The sequence below is a fragment of the Sinohyriopsis cumingii genome, chromosome 17 (genome assembly GCF_028554795.1).
Source record: "Sinohyriopsis cumingii isolate HCF-2022 chromosome 17, ASM2855479v2, whole genome shotgun sequence".
NCBI classification, from domain to species: Eukaryota; Metazoa; Mollusca; class Bivalvia; order Unionida; family Unionidae; genus Sinohyriopsis; species Sinohyriopsis cumingii.
Genome location: NC_142977.1, coordinates 98,565,045 through 98,580,182, shown reverse-complemented (window position 1 = coordinate 98,580,182; position 15,138 = coordinate 98,565,045). Strand labels below are relative to the sequence as shown.

General features: G+C 36.0%; 1 protein-coding gene across 2 annotated transcripts in view; it reads right to left on the bottom strand.

Moving 5' to 3' along the window:
• The window catches only part of LOC149779516 (fatty-acid amide hydrolase 1-like), a 99,437-nt gene that overhangs the window by 4,951 nt on the left and 79,348 nt on the right, over nt 1-15,138 (bottom strand). For both annotated transcript variants that reach the window (XM_089940228.1, XM_089940227.1), the window contains exon 18: nt 1-6,976. This exon is cut by the window's left edge and continues 4,951 nt beyond it. In XM_089940228.1, the coding sequence (XP_089796354.1) occupies nt 6,848-6,976 (129 nt within the window). In that variant the 3' untranslated portion in view covers nt 1-6,847. The remainder of the gene's footprint in view (nt 6,977-15,138) is intronic.

Below are 15,138 nucleotides of genomic sequence, written 5' to 3'. Positions count from 1 at the left end.
TTCAATTCTATCAAACATGACTAATTACAACAGCAATGTAAAATAAACATTGTATATTTATATTGTAAAGCACATGTCCACAATGGTACTGCTTATTGCACGGATTACTGTAGATTCTAACCTGAACGCAAACTATCATGGCAGTAGTAAAATTAATGTTACACATGCAAGTAAATGCATCTTTTGGCAAGAATTCTGATTACTGTAGATTCTAATTTGAACACAAACTATCATGGCAGTAGTAAAATTAATGTTCTACATGCAAGTAAAAGCATCTTTTGGCAAGTATTCTGATTACCCTAGATGATTGCGTGAACACATGGTGATGGCAGTAGTTACATTATTATTACAGTTCTTGCCCTATATTTTCTGATACCCCAAAAATGTAATATACTTGATGTTTCAAATGTTAAAGTCACAGAAATCAATTCCTACCAAAAAGGCAAAATTTGGACAATTTGGGTGGATATAGAGCACAATTTCTCTTATGTTCATTTCTGAAGTCAATTCATTTATAATTGTGTTGCAATGCAGATCAAATGAAATCTTCATTTATCAATTGCTTTTAAATTTTTGCAACTTTCAATGATGATGAAGTTCAAACTGTCTGAAATGTAGTGTATGATCATTTCACTACATATAAAATTAAATGGTGACATCATAATCAGTATATTCAATAGACTCTGTCTGAACTATTGTGTATGATCATTTCACTACATAAAAAATTAAATGGTGACATCATAATCAGTATATTTAATAGAAACTGTCAGAAATGTTGTGTATGATCATTTCACTACATATAAAATTAAATGGTGACAGCATAACCAGTATATTCAATAGAAACTGTCTGAAATGTAGTGCATGATCATTTCACTACATATAAAATTAAATGGTGACATCATAATCAGTATATTCAGTAGAAATTGTCAGAAATGAAGTGTATGATCAGTTCACTACATATAAAATTAAATGGTCTCATCATAATCAGTATATTTAATAGAAACTGTCTGAAATGTAGTGTATGATCATTTCACTACATATAAAATAAAATGGTGACATCATAATCAGTATATTTAATAGAAACTGTCTGAAATGTAGTGTATGATCATTTCACTACATATAAAATTAAATGGTGACATCATAATCAGTATATTCAGTAGAAATTGTCAGAAATGAAGTGTATGATCAGTTCACTACATATAAAATTAAATGGTCTCATCATAATCAGTATATTTAATAGAAACTGTCTGAAATGTAGGGTATGATCATTTCACTACATATAAAATTAAATGGTGACATCATAATCAGTATATTCAATAGAAACTGTCTGAAATGTAGTGTGTGGTCATTTCACTACAATCAAATTAAATGGTGTCATCATAATCAGTATATTCAATAGAAACTGTCAAAGACTAATGATGCCTTCAGGTCTTAAAACTGAACAATTACTGCTTAATTTATTCACATTTCTTCATTTATAGCCACTAGAAATGTCCACTGTGACATGTGCTGTTTTTTTCATACAAAAGCAAGAAGCCAATCAGCTCTTGCGCTATAATGGACTACAAAGCACTGAAAAAGTGGTATGCAGTATGAACAGGAGGTGTGAGTGTTATGGTAATTTGTTATCATTGCAACTGAAAGATGGTCCGTATTACAGCAAGTCACAAAGTAATCATATTTCAACATCATGATCAGAAATTCCAGACATGCTTACCCAAAAACATTTTTTAGGGACAACACCACCAAAAATGAGGGCTGCTAGAAAGCTTGAAAACAATGGACATAAATCAACAAAAATAAGTTATCTAAAAACATCCCTTAATACCAGTAATACATTTTATAATTTATATTTATATATGAAACCCACCTAAGTTATCTAAAATCATCAATACCAGTAATGCATGTTACAACAAACCCACCTATTTATGACACACACACACACACACACAAAATTCAAGTCAGCCCAGTGCATGCAAAGGGATCTGAAGTAAGCACTTTTCAGGAACTGCAACTTCTTTTCAGTGTAGATTATGTATGAAGCAGTCCATGGTCTCTATTTTGAAATTATAATTGCCTCCTGTCATTAATGAAAGCATTACTTTTTCGCAGAATTTTGAAGACAGATGTTCCATCTTCCTTTAATTGCCCAATAGCATCCCAGGTTTCATCTCTTTCTCAGACACGACTTAATATTTGGAATCAGATCACAATTATTAGTTCCAGTTCAGTACCCACGAATGTAGTCCCAGTCTATTTGGAGAGCTTTTTTTCCTGTCGCCTTTTGCTGGTGATCCAAGAGTTAGATTTAGGCATTCTTGGAATGGATTTAAAAATAACTGTTTATTCTTTAGAATATGAGCTGCTGTCTGTGTGTGTTTCGGTGACAGTGCACTGTGAGTAATAAGGTATTGGTGATGATCTGGAAGTGAAATCTGTGTTTCATTGCACATTACCGTTTACAGTCCAGCCTCTCAAAGAAATGCCTGTGAACCTATGACAAGAACTTCATGATGAAGTCATCTTTGAAGGTATTTTAGATTAACATATGATTTGTATTGATTGTCATGCAGTGGAAAGTTCATTACTGATAAACAAATGTAGAGACAATATAGGAAAATAAATTGTGATCGGACTCCATTTGTACACTGATGTTGCACCAATTTCACATCAGCTGCCATCATTTTCTTGAGCAATAATAGTGAAAATCATTTCCAGAAATAATCCAAAGATGCCATTTTGGTTTCCAGTCAAAATGCTGGATCCAAATTTCAGTATGCTTTAATAAATTATCTTTAAAGAGGCAACTTGCCTCTAATGTAATTTGCTGACACTTCAAAATAATGTCTTGTCCCACCAAACAAATCTTGCCACCACTGTTCTCTCCAGTGGACCTCTTCTTTTCTAGCAATAAATTCTGTTGCAGTATGTCCAATCAAAAGATCTTTATTCTCTTTCTGATTATGCATAACTTCAGATATGAAAAATGCATGACATGTATAGATTTGTAGGTGGGGTGCATCAACCTTTTATTATATGAATTTCCACTGACTTGTCAGGTCAAGTAAATGATATTCCTATGTTTTACTTTATTATATCTATCCATAAATATGGACTCATTTTTTAAAACTAATCTTTTATTTTCTACAAATTTTATATTAGGCAGGTATATTGCAACATCAAATTTGTGCATAAAACTGTCCCTTGCACCTTAAACCAGCATGCATGCAGAGGGCTGATCAATTCCTGTTCACCAGTCAGTCAGTGCATATTTTATGACATTCTGATTTTTTTATCCCCTTTTGCAGATTTTCAATGCTAAGTGCATATTTGTTGGATGCTAAGGCAATTTTAGGCATTTTGCATGAAAAATATACAAATTGCATGACAGTAGGCATGTCTGAAAACTTTCTCTTTCTTTAAGTCTCTCTTTTTTTGCTTCAGCATTGAAACAGAAACAGCTAAGAATCACAGATATATAAGACTAACATCATGTACCTAAATGGAGACGTAATATATTAATGGGACACATTGGAATGGGATTAAAATGACAGTTATGTGTAAAGGTCAATATTGCAACATCATTACATAAAGAGGCCAACATATTTGATGCATTCTTCTCAAAAGGCATTTTAGAATAAAGATACGACATCAACAATGTGACTGAATATGGACCAGCTTAAACTGACATAACAAAGCTTACTTAAGGCCGATTCAAATATTTTCAAACTTTATAAATGGTATTAAGAATTCTAGTTTATCCATACCAATATTATTATTGTATATTATATTTAGTGAATTTGTGTTTTGGGGGTTTTGTGAGATTTAATACCATTTTTCAACATGATAGGCTATACATTATGGCCAATATATTTCGGTGAAAGAAGAGCCCATCAACTCACAGAGAGCTAATGCCAATCTTTCTCACATACCCAATTGTTGGTTGTGGTGAAACTCACTCATGTGGACAGTAGTGAAATGTGTGAGTGATCTATAAAGGAAAAGTGCCTCAGACCACTCGGGCACAGATTTAGTGTATGCTTTACTTTTTCTTCTGGGAAATAATTCATTTCAAAACAGATACAAACCTTTCTATCATCATAGTGAACACATTTTTTAATAAAAAGATGAAACTGAGAATCATGGTTTTTGGCCATTTTTCCAAAAAGATGTTAATGTCAAATTATGGTTGATAAATTTAAAAATGGCAACAACCAACTTTTTAGAGGCAGTATACATCATCGTCATTTGAATTTTTTTTAATGCATGACACCATATTAATCAAAATTACATTCCATTTCTTACTGAACCTTATTTAGTGTTCTCAAAAATTTACTGATAAGTACTCATTAGAACCTTTTGTGTTTAAATACTTTTTTCACAATTATACATACAAGAAAATTCATCTTTCAGCAAAAAATCTGATATTATTAGATGCTTATCTGAATAAAGTTATATATAAATACAGTCTTGTTTACATATTCTTGTTATGATTCATGCGGCTAATGGGATATAAATTGTTGCATATAAAACTTCAACCGTAATGCTGAAATAAACAGGTCTAAAAGTATGAACAGAGCATGAACCTGAAGCTGAAATATTTCAACGAAAACATAGAAAATCGCTATTATGTGACAATTCACAAAATAGTTAAAATGGCAGTCCTTTAGAAATTTTGAATAAGACCGAATTTATTTTAGCAAAATATATTTCTTTGATAATACACAATCATGCATACCTTTGCAGTCCTTCTACTACCTCATAAATCTAGTGTTCCCGATGAAAGGGGGTAAAACATCTTCTTTCTGAGATGGAAGTCAGACCAGTAGTCTATCCTTGGTTAGAAAGATTGTTGCCAAATCCTGTCCTACCTCATTTTGTATTGGAGTGGAAGTGCACACTCTTACAATGGTAGAATTGCCAGGAGGCTTTGAAACGGGCTGTTTTATATCATGATGAGGCACACATTATTAAAGAAAAATAGTTTTTTTTTACTCCAATCATTTTTTTCTTCTTCAGATATACTGCTCAATTATGCATTTAGAAAATAGGTACGAGGTGGACAAAGTTATATCCCTTTACCCTGGAGCTGACCTAGATCCAGTATCGTAACATATGAGAAGCAGCTAAGGTCTTATGTGAGATATGGGTTAAGGATGTGTCAGACAAATAAAGAGAGACATTAAGGAGACAATGTATTGCTCTTGCAAATCCAATGTAATCATAATGAACTGCTTCACAACGAAGCTGCTTAGCGACCTGGAAAGGCAGCCTGTTCTGCTGCTGATAGGGACCAGCACTAGGTCCATTTGAGGCTTCTGAGATGAAAGATCTCTTTGATAGAAGTTGGAGAATGACCTACCAGAATCCTTTCCACCTGTTTAAAGCAATTTCACTCATATGCTTAGCTAATGGTGGCTGCTTGAACCTCACAAGAATTTCATATGGTTGTGGGTTAATTCTTTGTAGACAAGGAAGATAACTCAATGAACACAAGAAGGAATAGCTAGATCAAAAGTAGCATCCCTTTCCTCTTTGAGTGGTAAGAACAAGCAAGATCATTCTCATTTAATGTAGTATGTTTCAGGTACCAGTGTAATCCTTCCTTTGGCTTTCCAAGTGGTAGAACTTGCCTGAGTAATTATGTTCACAACCTACTGAGAGAAATGTCTCTTTCTAAAGGCTTGTCTGACAGAAGCCAAGCATGCAGGTTTAACTTTCTTGGGTTGCAACGGAAAACCTGTATAAATGCTCATTTAGGTAAGCATGGAGAATGCAGATTTTTCTGGGAATCTCTGTAGATTCTGAAAATCTATTCAAGATTTCTACCTTTTAGAGGGTAAAAATCAGCACTTCGATTTCTTTGCTTTAAAATGACCCTGGAAATGGAGAGACTGAGAGAAACGTGTATGCAGTGAGACCATTTTATTTTAGTTACAGGATGTCTACTAACCAGGCTTTTGGCTCTAAGACTGGGAGGATGAAGCATGACAGCACTGCACCTCACTGCAAAAGGTCCACAAGTGGCCACCCCTAGCAGGTGGAGATTCGGCAGATCAGAGAGTGAATAGCCGATTCTATGTCCATCAGCTGCTTCGGTAAGGACATTAAATCGAAAAAAGCACCGACTCCACCAGAGATAAAACAGACTTTACTGTTGATTTGTCAATGATGATACTGCCTGAGAAAATTCCAACCAAGATGACAAAAATATGGGGATTTGGTTTGTTTCAGAATGCCCATTCCATGTAGTGATTGAAATGCATCCACTTTGACTTTCATTCAGAAGGTTGATGTTAATTAACCACACCTGATGGGACCAAATCTTGCCGCATTTTCAAAGAAGGGCAAGGCGTGCCTCCCTGGCTCATTTAAAGTCTGTGTGAAATGCAATTTCTGGCAGTAGATCCCAAAGCAAACTTTTTCTTATTTATTTTGCAAAAACAAAACAAACCACCAAAACACATAGTTAATATCTTTTTTTTTCCCACTTCTTGGACTAGATTTACACGGTAGAGGACAGACTCTAAAAGTATCATGATTAGGTAATGAATTTGAAGAACAAACAAACATCTAAAGCCAGTGACAGACAGAGTTTCAAGGTGGGGAGGTATTAATTTTAAATCTAAATCTTTACCATGGCAAATACTTTCAAGAGTCATAACTCTCAGCTTCCTTTGTTTCTTTAAAATTATTTCCATTATACTCTTAGACTCTGTCAAAATTTCATACCAATAGCAAATAAGTGTTATCAGTTGATTCACAACACTCTCAACTCCACAAATACCATGCAATACACACTTTAACTCCAGCAGAAACATCATCCATTTTACACATTGTTCACAAATCAGTCATAATGGCAAAGAAGAGCATCATTTTCCAGCATTTTCATGACTCTGAGAACAAGTTCCTCTTGGTATGGCAGACCCACACACTGGACACCCACTGGCAGACCAACAGTACCCTTGCTGTAATACTGCAACACATAAGCAATAGTAAAGTTTAGTCTTCCAAATTAGACACTGAGAGCCACTGAAAAATAAAGACGTGTTCCGTGGAAACCACTGTTATATTACTTGTATCTATATGTTGATACATCTCACACATACGGACATGATTCTGGTCTTCCATAAAAAAAGATGAAAAAATTTTAAGGGTGGTTTAGAGGTCCTTACCCATTGTGGTCATGAGGGGCAGTGCCCCTGATCTAGGGACCAAAGACCCTGGCCAAAAACGCATTTTACACTCATAAAAAACTGCTCCTGGTGCAACTTATGATGATAAAATAAACCAAAATAATCTCTTGAAAAACTAATAAACTTACCAAAAATGTTCAAATTGACTTCAATAATTTCACAATATTTATAGTCACATGAATTTGTTCTCCAATACCATTGATGTTGAAGTTATTTTATGTGCATGTCAGTGTTCACACTGTAATTATGTCACAATAATTTGTCAATTTTTGCAGCAAATATGTTATACTTCTCTCTTTTCATAACAAATCTGTAAAATAAACACCTATGTACATCAACTATATACAAATAATCCCATAAATTCACATGTCTTTTTCTCCAATGGACACAACCTGTTGATATGCCAGTCAAGCTCTTTTTGTGGCTGTATCACAAAGATTTCTTTGGCCTGCCTTTTTGTCACCATTGACTTTTTTGGTTCAATGTATAATCATTTCTTTTCCTTCACATTTTTCCTTTCAAGCTAGTATTGGCGACTTTTCAATCCAGCCATTCCCATTTCCATACATTTTTTAAACCTGTATCTAAACTTTTCATGCCATGGTCTCTCTCAACAACTCGGGATGCCATGTTTTGCAAGCATGCTTCTTCCTTCCATTGCCATCAGTTTTCATTACATGAAGATTCAATGGATGAATTTAAACCTTTGACCAACCAGAATACTCTTTACAAGAGTTGTGTGCTAAACAATATATGGAATGAATAACTGACAAAGGCCGTTGCAGAATGGGACCGAACAAACCATTTTTAAAAACCAGATCAGAAATGATAGAAAAAATGGACTATATAAAAAAAATCTGATTCAAGTCAGGAGAAAAGTGGAATTCTACTTTAAAACAGAGAAAAATCATGTCTGCACATATCTGAGTTGCAAAATCTTTTATAACGATGTCATTGCTGTTGAATAGCAGTATCTATCTATGATGCTAATAAACAAAGACAGGATCAAATTGGTTTAAAAATCAAAATTTTGCTTAGACAACTGATAGAGAAAGAACCTAGCAGTCCATCCTACTTCAGAATACCCAGAGGCAGCACATTCAATAACTAACTGTTACATGATTCATACAAACATCTTGGGGACCAAATTGAAAGACTTTTCAAGGGCTTGTTATAATTATTTCACAGACTCGCTACAATTAACTTGCAAACTTCTCAAATCTAATTCTCAGACTGTTTTTGCTATAATTTTGTCAGCCCACCTTCCAAATCAAGAATAAAATGTGAAAAGTTTAAGTGTTGAAATATAAATATCAATATGTATAGAATAATGGCAGTGTCAGTTCCACATGTAATTGTAAAGTGAATAATGGCACTGTACTCCAATTGTAAAGTGATTTTAGATTTAATGATTTATCAAACTGCACCAAAAATTTGTCACTTTTTAGCACAAGATCCTTAACATATTCTGATATATCAAAAATCACCAGGTATGCAAATCTCCACATGAATTCCTGGGTGCAATATCACTCTCAAGTAACATTACTTCCAAGATGACCATGACATCACAAACTGGTTTACTTTCTGTGAATACATGAGGCGGCTGATCAGGCCATTTTGTGCTCTGAACTGTCTTTGGCAAACATGATCAGAGATACCAATTGGGTTTACGTGATGTGTTTCAGTACTGAGATTTATGCTGCTCTTGCTTTTGCACTTTCTCTGCAATTCTCCTACGTTCAAAGTCTGTAGCACTAGAATGGATGAGACTGTGCCAGGTGGAGCAATCCTGCACTCAGGGTCAATGTTGTCATTTTTCATGGACGACTTTAGAGAATTCATGAAGCAATTCTTCTGATCACCCTGAGATCACATTCCCTCCTTCATCTTCAATAGTTCCTCTTCTTACATCCTGGTTATGTGACCTGTCCATCTCATTTGTGATTTCATCAGCAGAGTGTGAATGTGTGAAATGCCTGCCAGTGTGAGAACCTCAATGTCTGGGACCCTGCCCTGTCATCTTATCCTGATCAGTTTCCTCAGGAAGCCCCTGTGAAAATGGTTCAGTTTTTTGGCACTGCATCTGTGCACTGTCCAGGTTTCACATGCATACAGTAAGGTGGCAACACAATGACTTTATAGATTCTCAGTTTTGCTTGCAGACTGATGCCTCTGCACTTCCACACATTTGCATGAAGTCTGCCGAAGGGCACACTTGTTTTAGCAATTCTGGCATTGGTTTCATCATCAATGTGAACCGCATGTGGCATTCTGCTGCTGAGATATGTGGACTTGTCCACTGCCAGGAGGGTTTGGCCATCGTTTTTGATGGCAGATTCTATGAAAGGCTTTCCTGGTGCAGGGTGTTGCATATCCTGTTTTCTTTATACTGACTGTGAGACCAAAACTGATATAAGATTAAAAGATATGGTCAATACTCAAACTGGCATCCAGGCAACAGCCATCAACAAATAGGAGATCACAAACCATCACTTCCTGTAATTTTGCCTTAAGTCTGCTCAGGATGAAATTCTTGCCATCAGTCCATATCTGATAGAGATCACAGTGTCATTGTCAAGGAATGTAACAGTATGCATGGAAGAGAAACTCACAGTACTTAGTGTTTGAACCAACACACAGACTTAATTCCTTTGGTGACTGGGAAGTGTTCAGATTACTTGCCATCATCCATGACACAAATAAGCATGCCTTCATGAAACTGCCAAACCATCACAATGAATTTCTGCGGGCAATCAAATTTTGCCCTGACCTTCCCAACGCTCCGTTGACTGACTGTGTCAAAGGCTTTTGAACAATCAATGTTGTATACAGGTTGGAATTTGGCTCCAGCCATTTCTCATGAAGCTGATAAGCTGTACAGACCAGTTTCTTTGAAGCCACATCAATCAGGCATCCTCCCTGTCTCTACTCCTGACAATGACATAATCAGTTAGATGACAGTACTTGGAGCACAGGTGCATCCTAGACGTCTTGCTCCAGTTTGGCAGGCAGAATACTGTATTGTTGATCAGGGGGCCATGGTCAGTGCATTTCCACAGAATGAGAGTGCGTTGTTTCATTTGCAAAGCCATTTTGCCAATAAAACCTGGTCATATCAAGTGCTTTGTGCCAAGTTAAGCACTGAAGTCACCAAGGAAGATGGTCTTGTCTACCTTTCAGTACTCCTTTGATAACAGAATCCAGGTCTTCATAAAAAAATTGTCCTTGACTGCATCTGTGATGGTCATAGTGGATACTCAGGTGCTGATGATAGCTGCATGTCTTTTTCCCAGACAGTGGGAGTCTCATTTGGATTAGTCTGTTATTCACACCCTTTGGATGGTTTTTAAGTTGGCTAACTGTGATCTGGTGGCAAATCAAACACAAGCTTCACACTGCTTTTCTTTATTTTAGCTGCTCCAAAAGAAGGCTAGCCAGTTACTACTTCAGAAAAGTGTCTTTCATCAGCTATCTGGATGTTGACTCTGACCAGTTCTCTCTGGTTTATTTGCTGATGTACTGTCCATTAGTATACACACATTTCAGACACTGATGGTGCATTGCTTCACCTTTATCTTCTTGTTAGATATTCGACCTCTAAGGTGGGATTCCCAGTCATGGTATATTGATCAGGATTATGGTGAAGCAGTCAACATTTAAGGTACCTTTTCTACCCCCTTCCTGATGATATGGAAGTGAGCAATGTGATCCTATAAAGGGCTGCTCAGTCACCTTGTGGACTTGGAAATTCCACTGCTGCTTTGGTCCATTAAAAAAGTGACCCTGTGCCCTCAGCTATTGCTCTCAGTGCATCTACACTTGCTGCCTTGCCACTCTCCCATCACCACAGGAGTTGAAAGTATATCGAGAGGGAGGGAAATGTCATGACTTGCATGGAAGTTGAAATTATGTGAGGGAAAGTTACAGATTCACCATTAACCTCTTGTCCAGGCTTGTCTGAATCCAGTGGCTCGATAATGTCAAGACGTCTTGAGAAGATTCCTGATGCAATGGATGGCCTTCAGTTCCTACTGTACTCAGGCTGTGAAGCCATCTGCTGTCCATACAGTTCTTGCCATCTGCCTTCACATCCGGGGTGATCTGCATATCTGTTCAGTTGCCTGATCCACTGGAAATGATTTTCCAAAGGAAACCAGTGAAGCTGTCCATCTATGTCAACAGTCACAGGTAATACAGTCTACCATTATTTATAACAGCAGAAGCAGACATTGCCAATATCAAGCTTCTTTAACCCATGTATTTGCCTGACATGGCTGCCAGTTTAAAATGTTTTGACTGGCAGGTATTCGAGCAACCAAATGTCAGTCATAGATTATCCCAAATATCATTATATCAAGTTGTCTTTATTTATCCATTAAACTGTCAAATAAACACCTTAATGAAGTAATATTCAGCAGTTACTATTCCAAGTTTACATAATCATTTATTTGTCAGATTATCAACACAGGTATCACCAACTAAGCATCAATCAAAAGACTAGGTACTGTTTACATAGTTTGTTTGTCAGACAATCAATCATGGTGCTACTGTCTAAGCTTAATTCAAAGTTGATTAGGTCTTGCTTAAAAAGTTTCCCTGAACAATCAAAATAGTTGTCACTGATTAAGCTTGTTACTGCTCATGTGCTATACTGCTCACAGTTGAGCTGGTAAAATGAGGTTAGCGAATGGCAACTTAATTGCTTAGTGAATCAGATTTCAGAGATTGGCTTCCCAATAAGATATCTTTTTTATTTGATTTTCTTTTCTTAATCAGCAGGCTTACACAAACATAGAAGTGGGAACAATAAATATCAGTCTAAGTTTTTCTCTTAGAAAGATCGATGCTGACCATGTCAAAGTGTAAGCATAATACAGCTGAAAACTACAAACCATCCAAGACAGCTAGAGCTTTCAACTGAGAATCGACAGAGCTATTCCCTTAATGGAGGTATGACACCAGTGCTGTTTTGCGAACTGGGCCAAAAACATCATCTAAAGCAAAAACTTCATATGACACAGAGCTACAAATGTTAGGAAACTAGCATTAGCGGAGCACACTGCATGTAATAGCAATGTAAAATCAGTGAAAGCTAAAAAAACCACAGCTGATAATAAGTTAGTGACATTGTTAGATAAAGCATAAGAGAAAGCTGATGAAACAATGTGTACCTTATTCAGAACTGCATACTGTATTGTAAAGAACATTTCTATCGAAGAATTCCAATCAATCAATGTGCTTTTGCAGTCAAATGGTACTGTCATCACCACAAAGTTCTATTTAGAGAATAATACCTGCTCTGAATTCATCAGCATCATGTCTTCAATACTGGAGGAATCTGTTCTTGAAGAGGTGAGAGCAAGTCATGCTATGGGAATAACTGTTGACAAATCAACTACCTTGCAACAAAGAGGCACACAATTGTATACCTTTCATATCAAACTGAAGGGACTGTATATTTGGTAGACAAAACTGATAAATTTACCATGCTCTTACCATTACAGCAAAATCCCCTGCATATCTGCAATCTAATGGATTAGATTTAACAAAGATCTATGGCATGTGATCTGATGGTGTGACCATGATACTTGGAAAAAAGGAAGATATGTCAATATTTCTTTTAAAAATTTGCTTATTTGGATTTAAGTGCATTTTGGCCACAGACTTTCATTTGTGTGTAGGTGCTACCATGACAGTACCAGAGACTGGCCACATGAAGAGCATCCTTGACCATCTTCATACCTACTTCAACAAGTCCCCATCTCCTCTTTCTCAACAGAGATCATAGTGAATTTATCACTGCTGCTAATAACTTGGAGATGCATCACATTTTGAGCTCCTCTGCAATGAATTTCTTAGTCATGCATGACAGCGGTCACTTCAAAGGGATAAAATTCAGTGTTACCACCTAACAATGACTTGCAAAGCAAAGCAATAAGGTGTGTATGGATTATTCATGGAAACATGTGACAGATTCCCAGACCATGCATTAATCAATTCTCCACGTTCAAGTATACCTTTCCTGGAAATGTTAGTGATATGCCAGTTTTGTAACAATCACATAGACACATTGTATGCTCATTACAAACCGACATCTGTACCAACAAAACAATGAGAATGCTTCCTCCAAACTGATAAACTTTAAGCAAGTGGATCTACCAAAGTGCAAATGTGGAACACATAAATATGCTGTTGTGGGAAAACTGTAGCAAATCAAAGATACACATTTCATTTGCTACTACCACTTACGAGACTTATGCCATTTTAGCTCTTTAGTAAAGCAAGGTGTGAATAAAATGGGACAGATGAAAATTTTCAATAAAAATAATGCATACACAAAGATTTCAGTGCATGACAGGAGGGACGAAACACACATCTGATGCCAGGAGGTAAAACCCTATCAGTCAGTAGGTTCACATGAATTTTGTATGCTAACATCACATTCATTCTCTTAAACATCACCCTCCTGCCTGGCACAGTCTGAATTGTGCCAGAATCAAATTAATGTGGTATTCGTTTAGGATTCTATATATCCCAACCATACTAGTTCCCAAACAAGCAGCCCCCAATCTAATTTACCAATCTAATCACAGGAGCATTTGGATTCACTAAACAAATATGTTTAAGGTAAGTACTTAAATATACTTAAAGCAATTCTACCTCAACTGGCTCATGACCAGGGGTGCAGAAATTTTGTCAAAATCAAGTTGTCCACAGACAATTAAAAGTTTCCTTGTCCACATAAAAGACCCACTTGTCTGTATTTTCATAGTTAAAAAGCCTTGTGGAATATAGGATTGTTATAATGTTTACGTTTTATTAAACTGCACCACTTAAATGCATGCAGTATGGGTCTCTGGCATGTAAATTATGTACTGGATATTTCAACTTCTTTTATTTTTGGACATGTGCTCAATGTCTACAGATCAATCAAGAATGCATTCTTGGTCTACAACTGCTAAATCAGTACTAGCATCTGAAAGGATGGATGAATTTAGCTCTTGATATTTTATCCTTGACATTTTTCAGTAGTATGTCAGATGTGATGTTGATGAAATCTATTCATGAAACTCTGTTGATGTGATCAGTTCCAAGTTCAATTTCAATTTTAATTTCAACTTCACAAAGAAATTCAAAGTCTGAAAAAAGATTTATCTGCTTTGCTATGACGTATGACATGTTGAAAAGCTTCTTGTAATGTTTGGTGTGACTCACACTGTATTTATTGTTCACTCAGTCCACATCACCCACAACATTTATTTTGTCTGATCTGGCCTAAACATTATCAAATTCTAACTGACATATATTGTGCTTTGGACATTTTTGGTTTGTTAATAATGTGGTTTTCCTAATTGTGATGATCTGTATGACTTTTGCATTACAAGATGCAATTATCTGATCTTCTTTGGCCTTGACCCAAGTAAATTCTTGCATCCAATATTCTTTGAACTCGTGTTTTTATTCATAATCCCTGACATGGTCAAGTTTCAGTTTTAGCCCACTTTTCATTCAAAATGTTACCATTTGGCTCTAGATTTATGATAAAATGATCCATCCTGATAAATTCCCAGGAAAATTCATCTTAGTCACATATAATGGATTCAGGAGTCCAGCAACTGGTTCATAACAACAGATTCCTTATGGAATCTCTATCCTCCAGCCAATAGCATTCATTCTGACGTAACCATCAAAAGATATATTAACCTATACCAGTAACGTCTGCTTTGATTGATTGTATACACAGAAGATGTGAATGGTCTCAGTACTAATAGATAAAATTCTGCATATACTACGTAAATATACAATGCACCCAGATGGTACATGCTGGCAAGTACAAATGGTACTTTGCTCAGACGAATGGTAACTACTACCCTTTTTAAGTTACACGCCACAATTTTCTTGTCCGCAGACAAGTAACCTAGTAAAAGTTTCTTGTTCATAA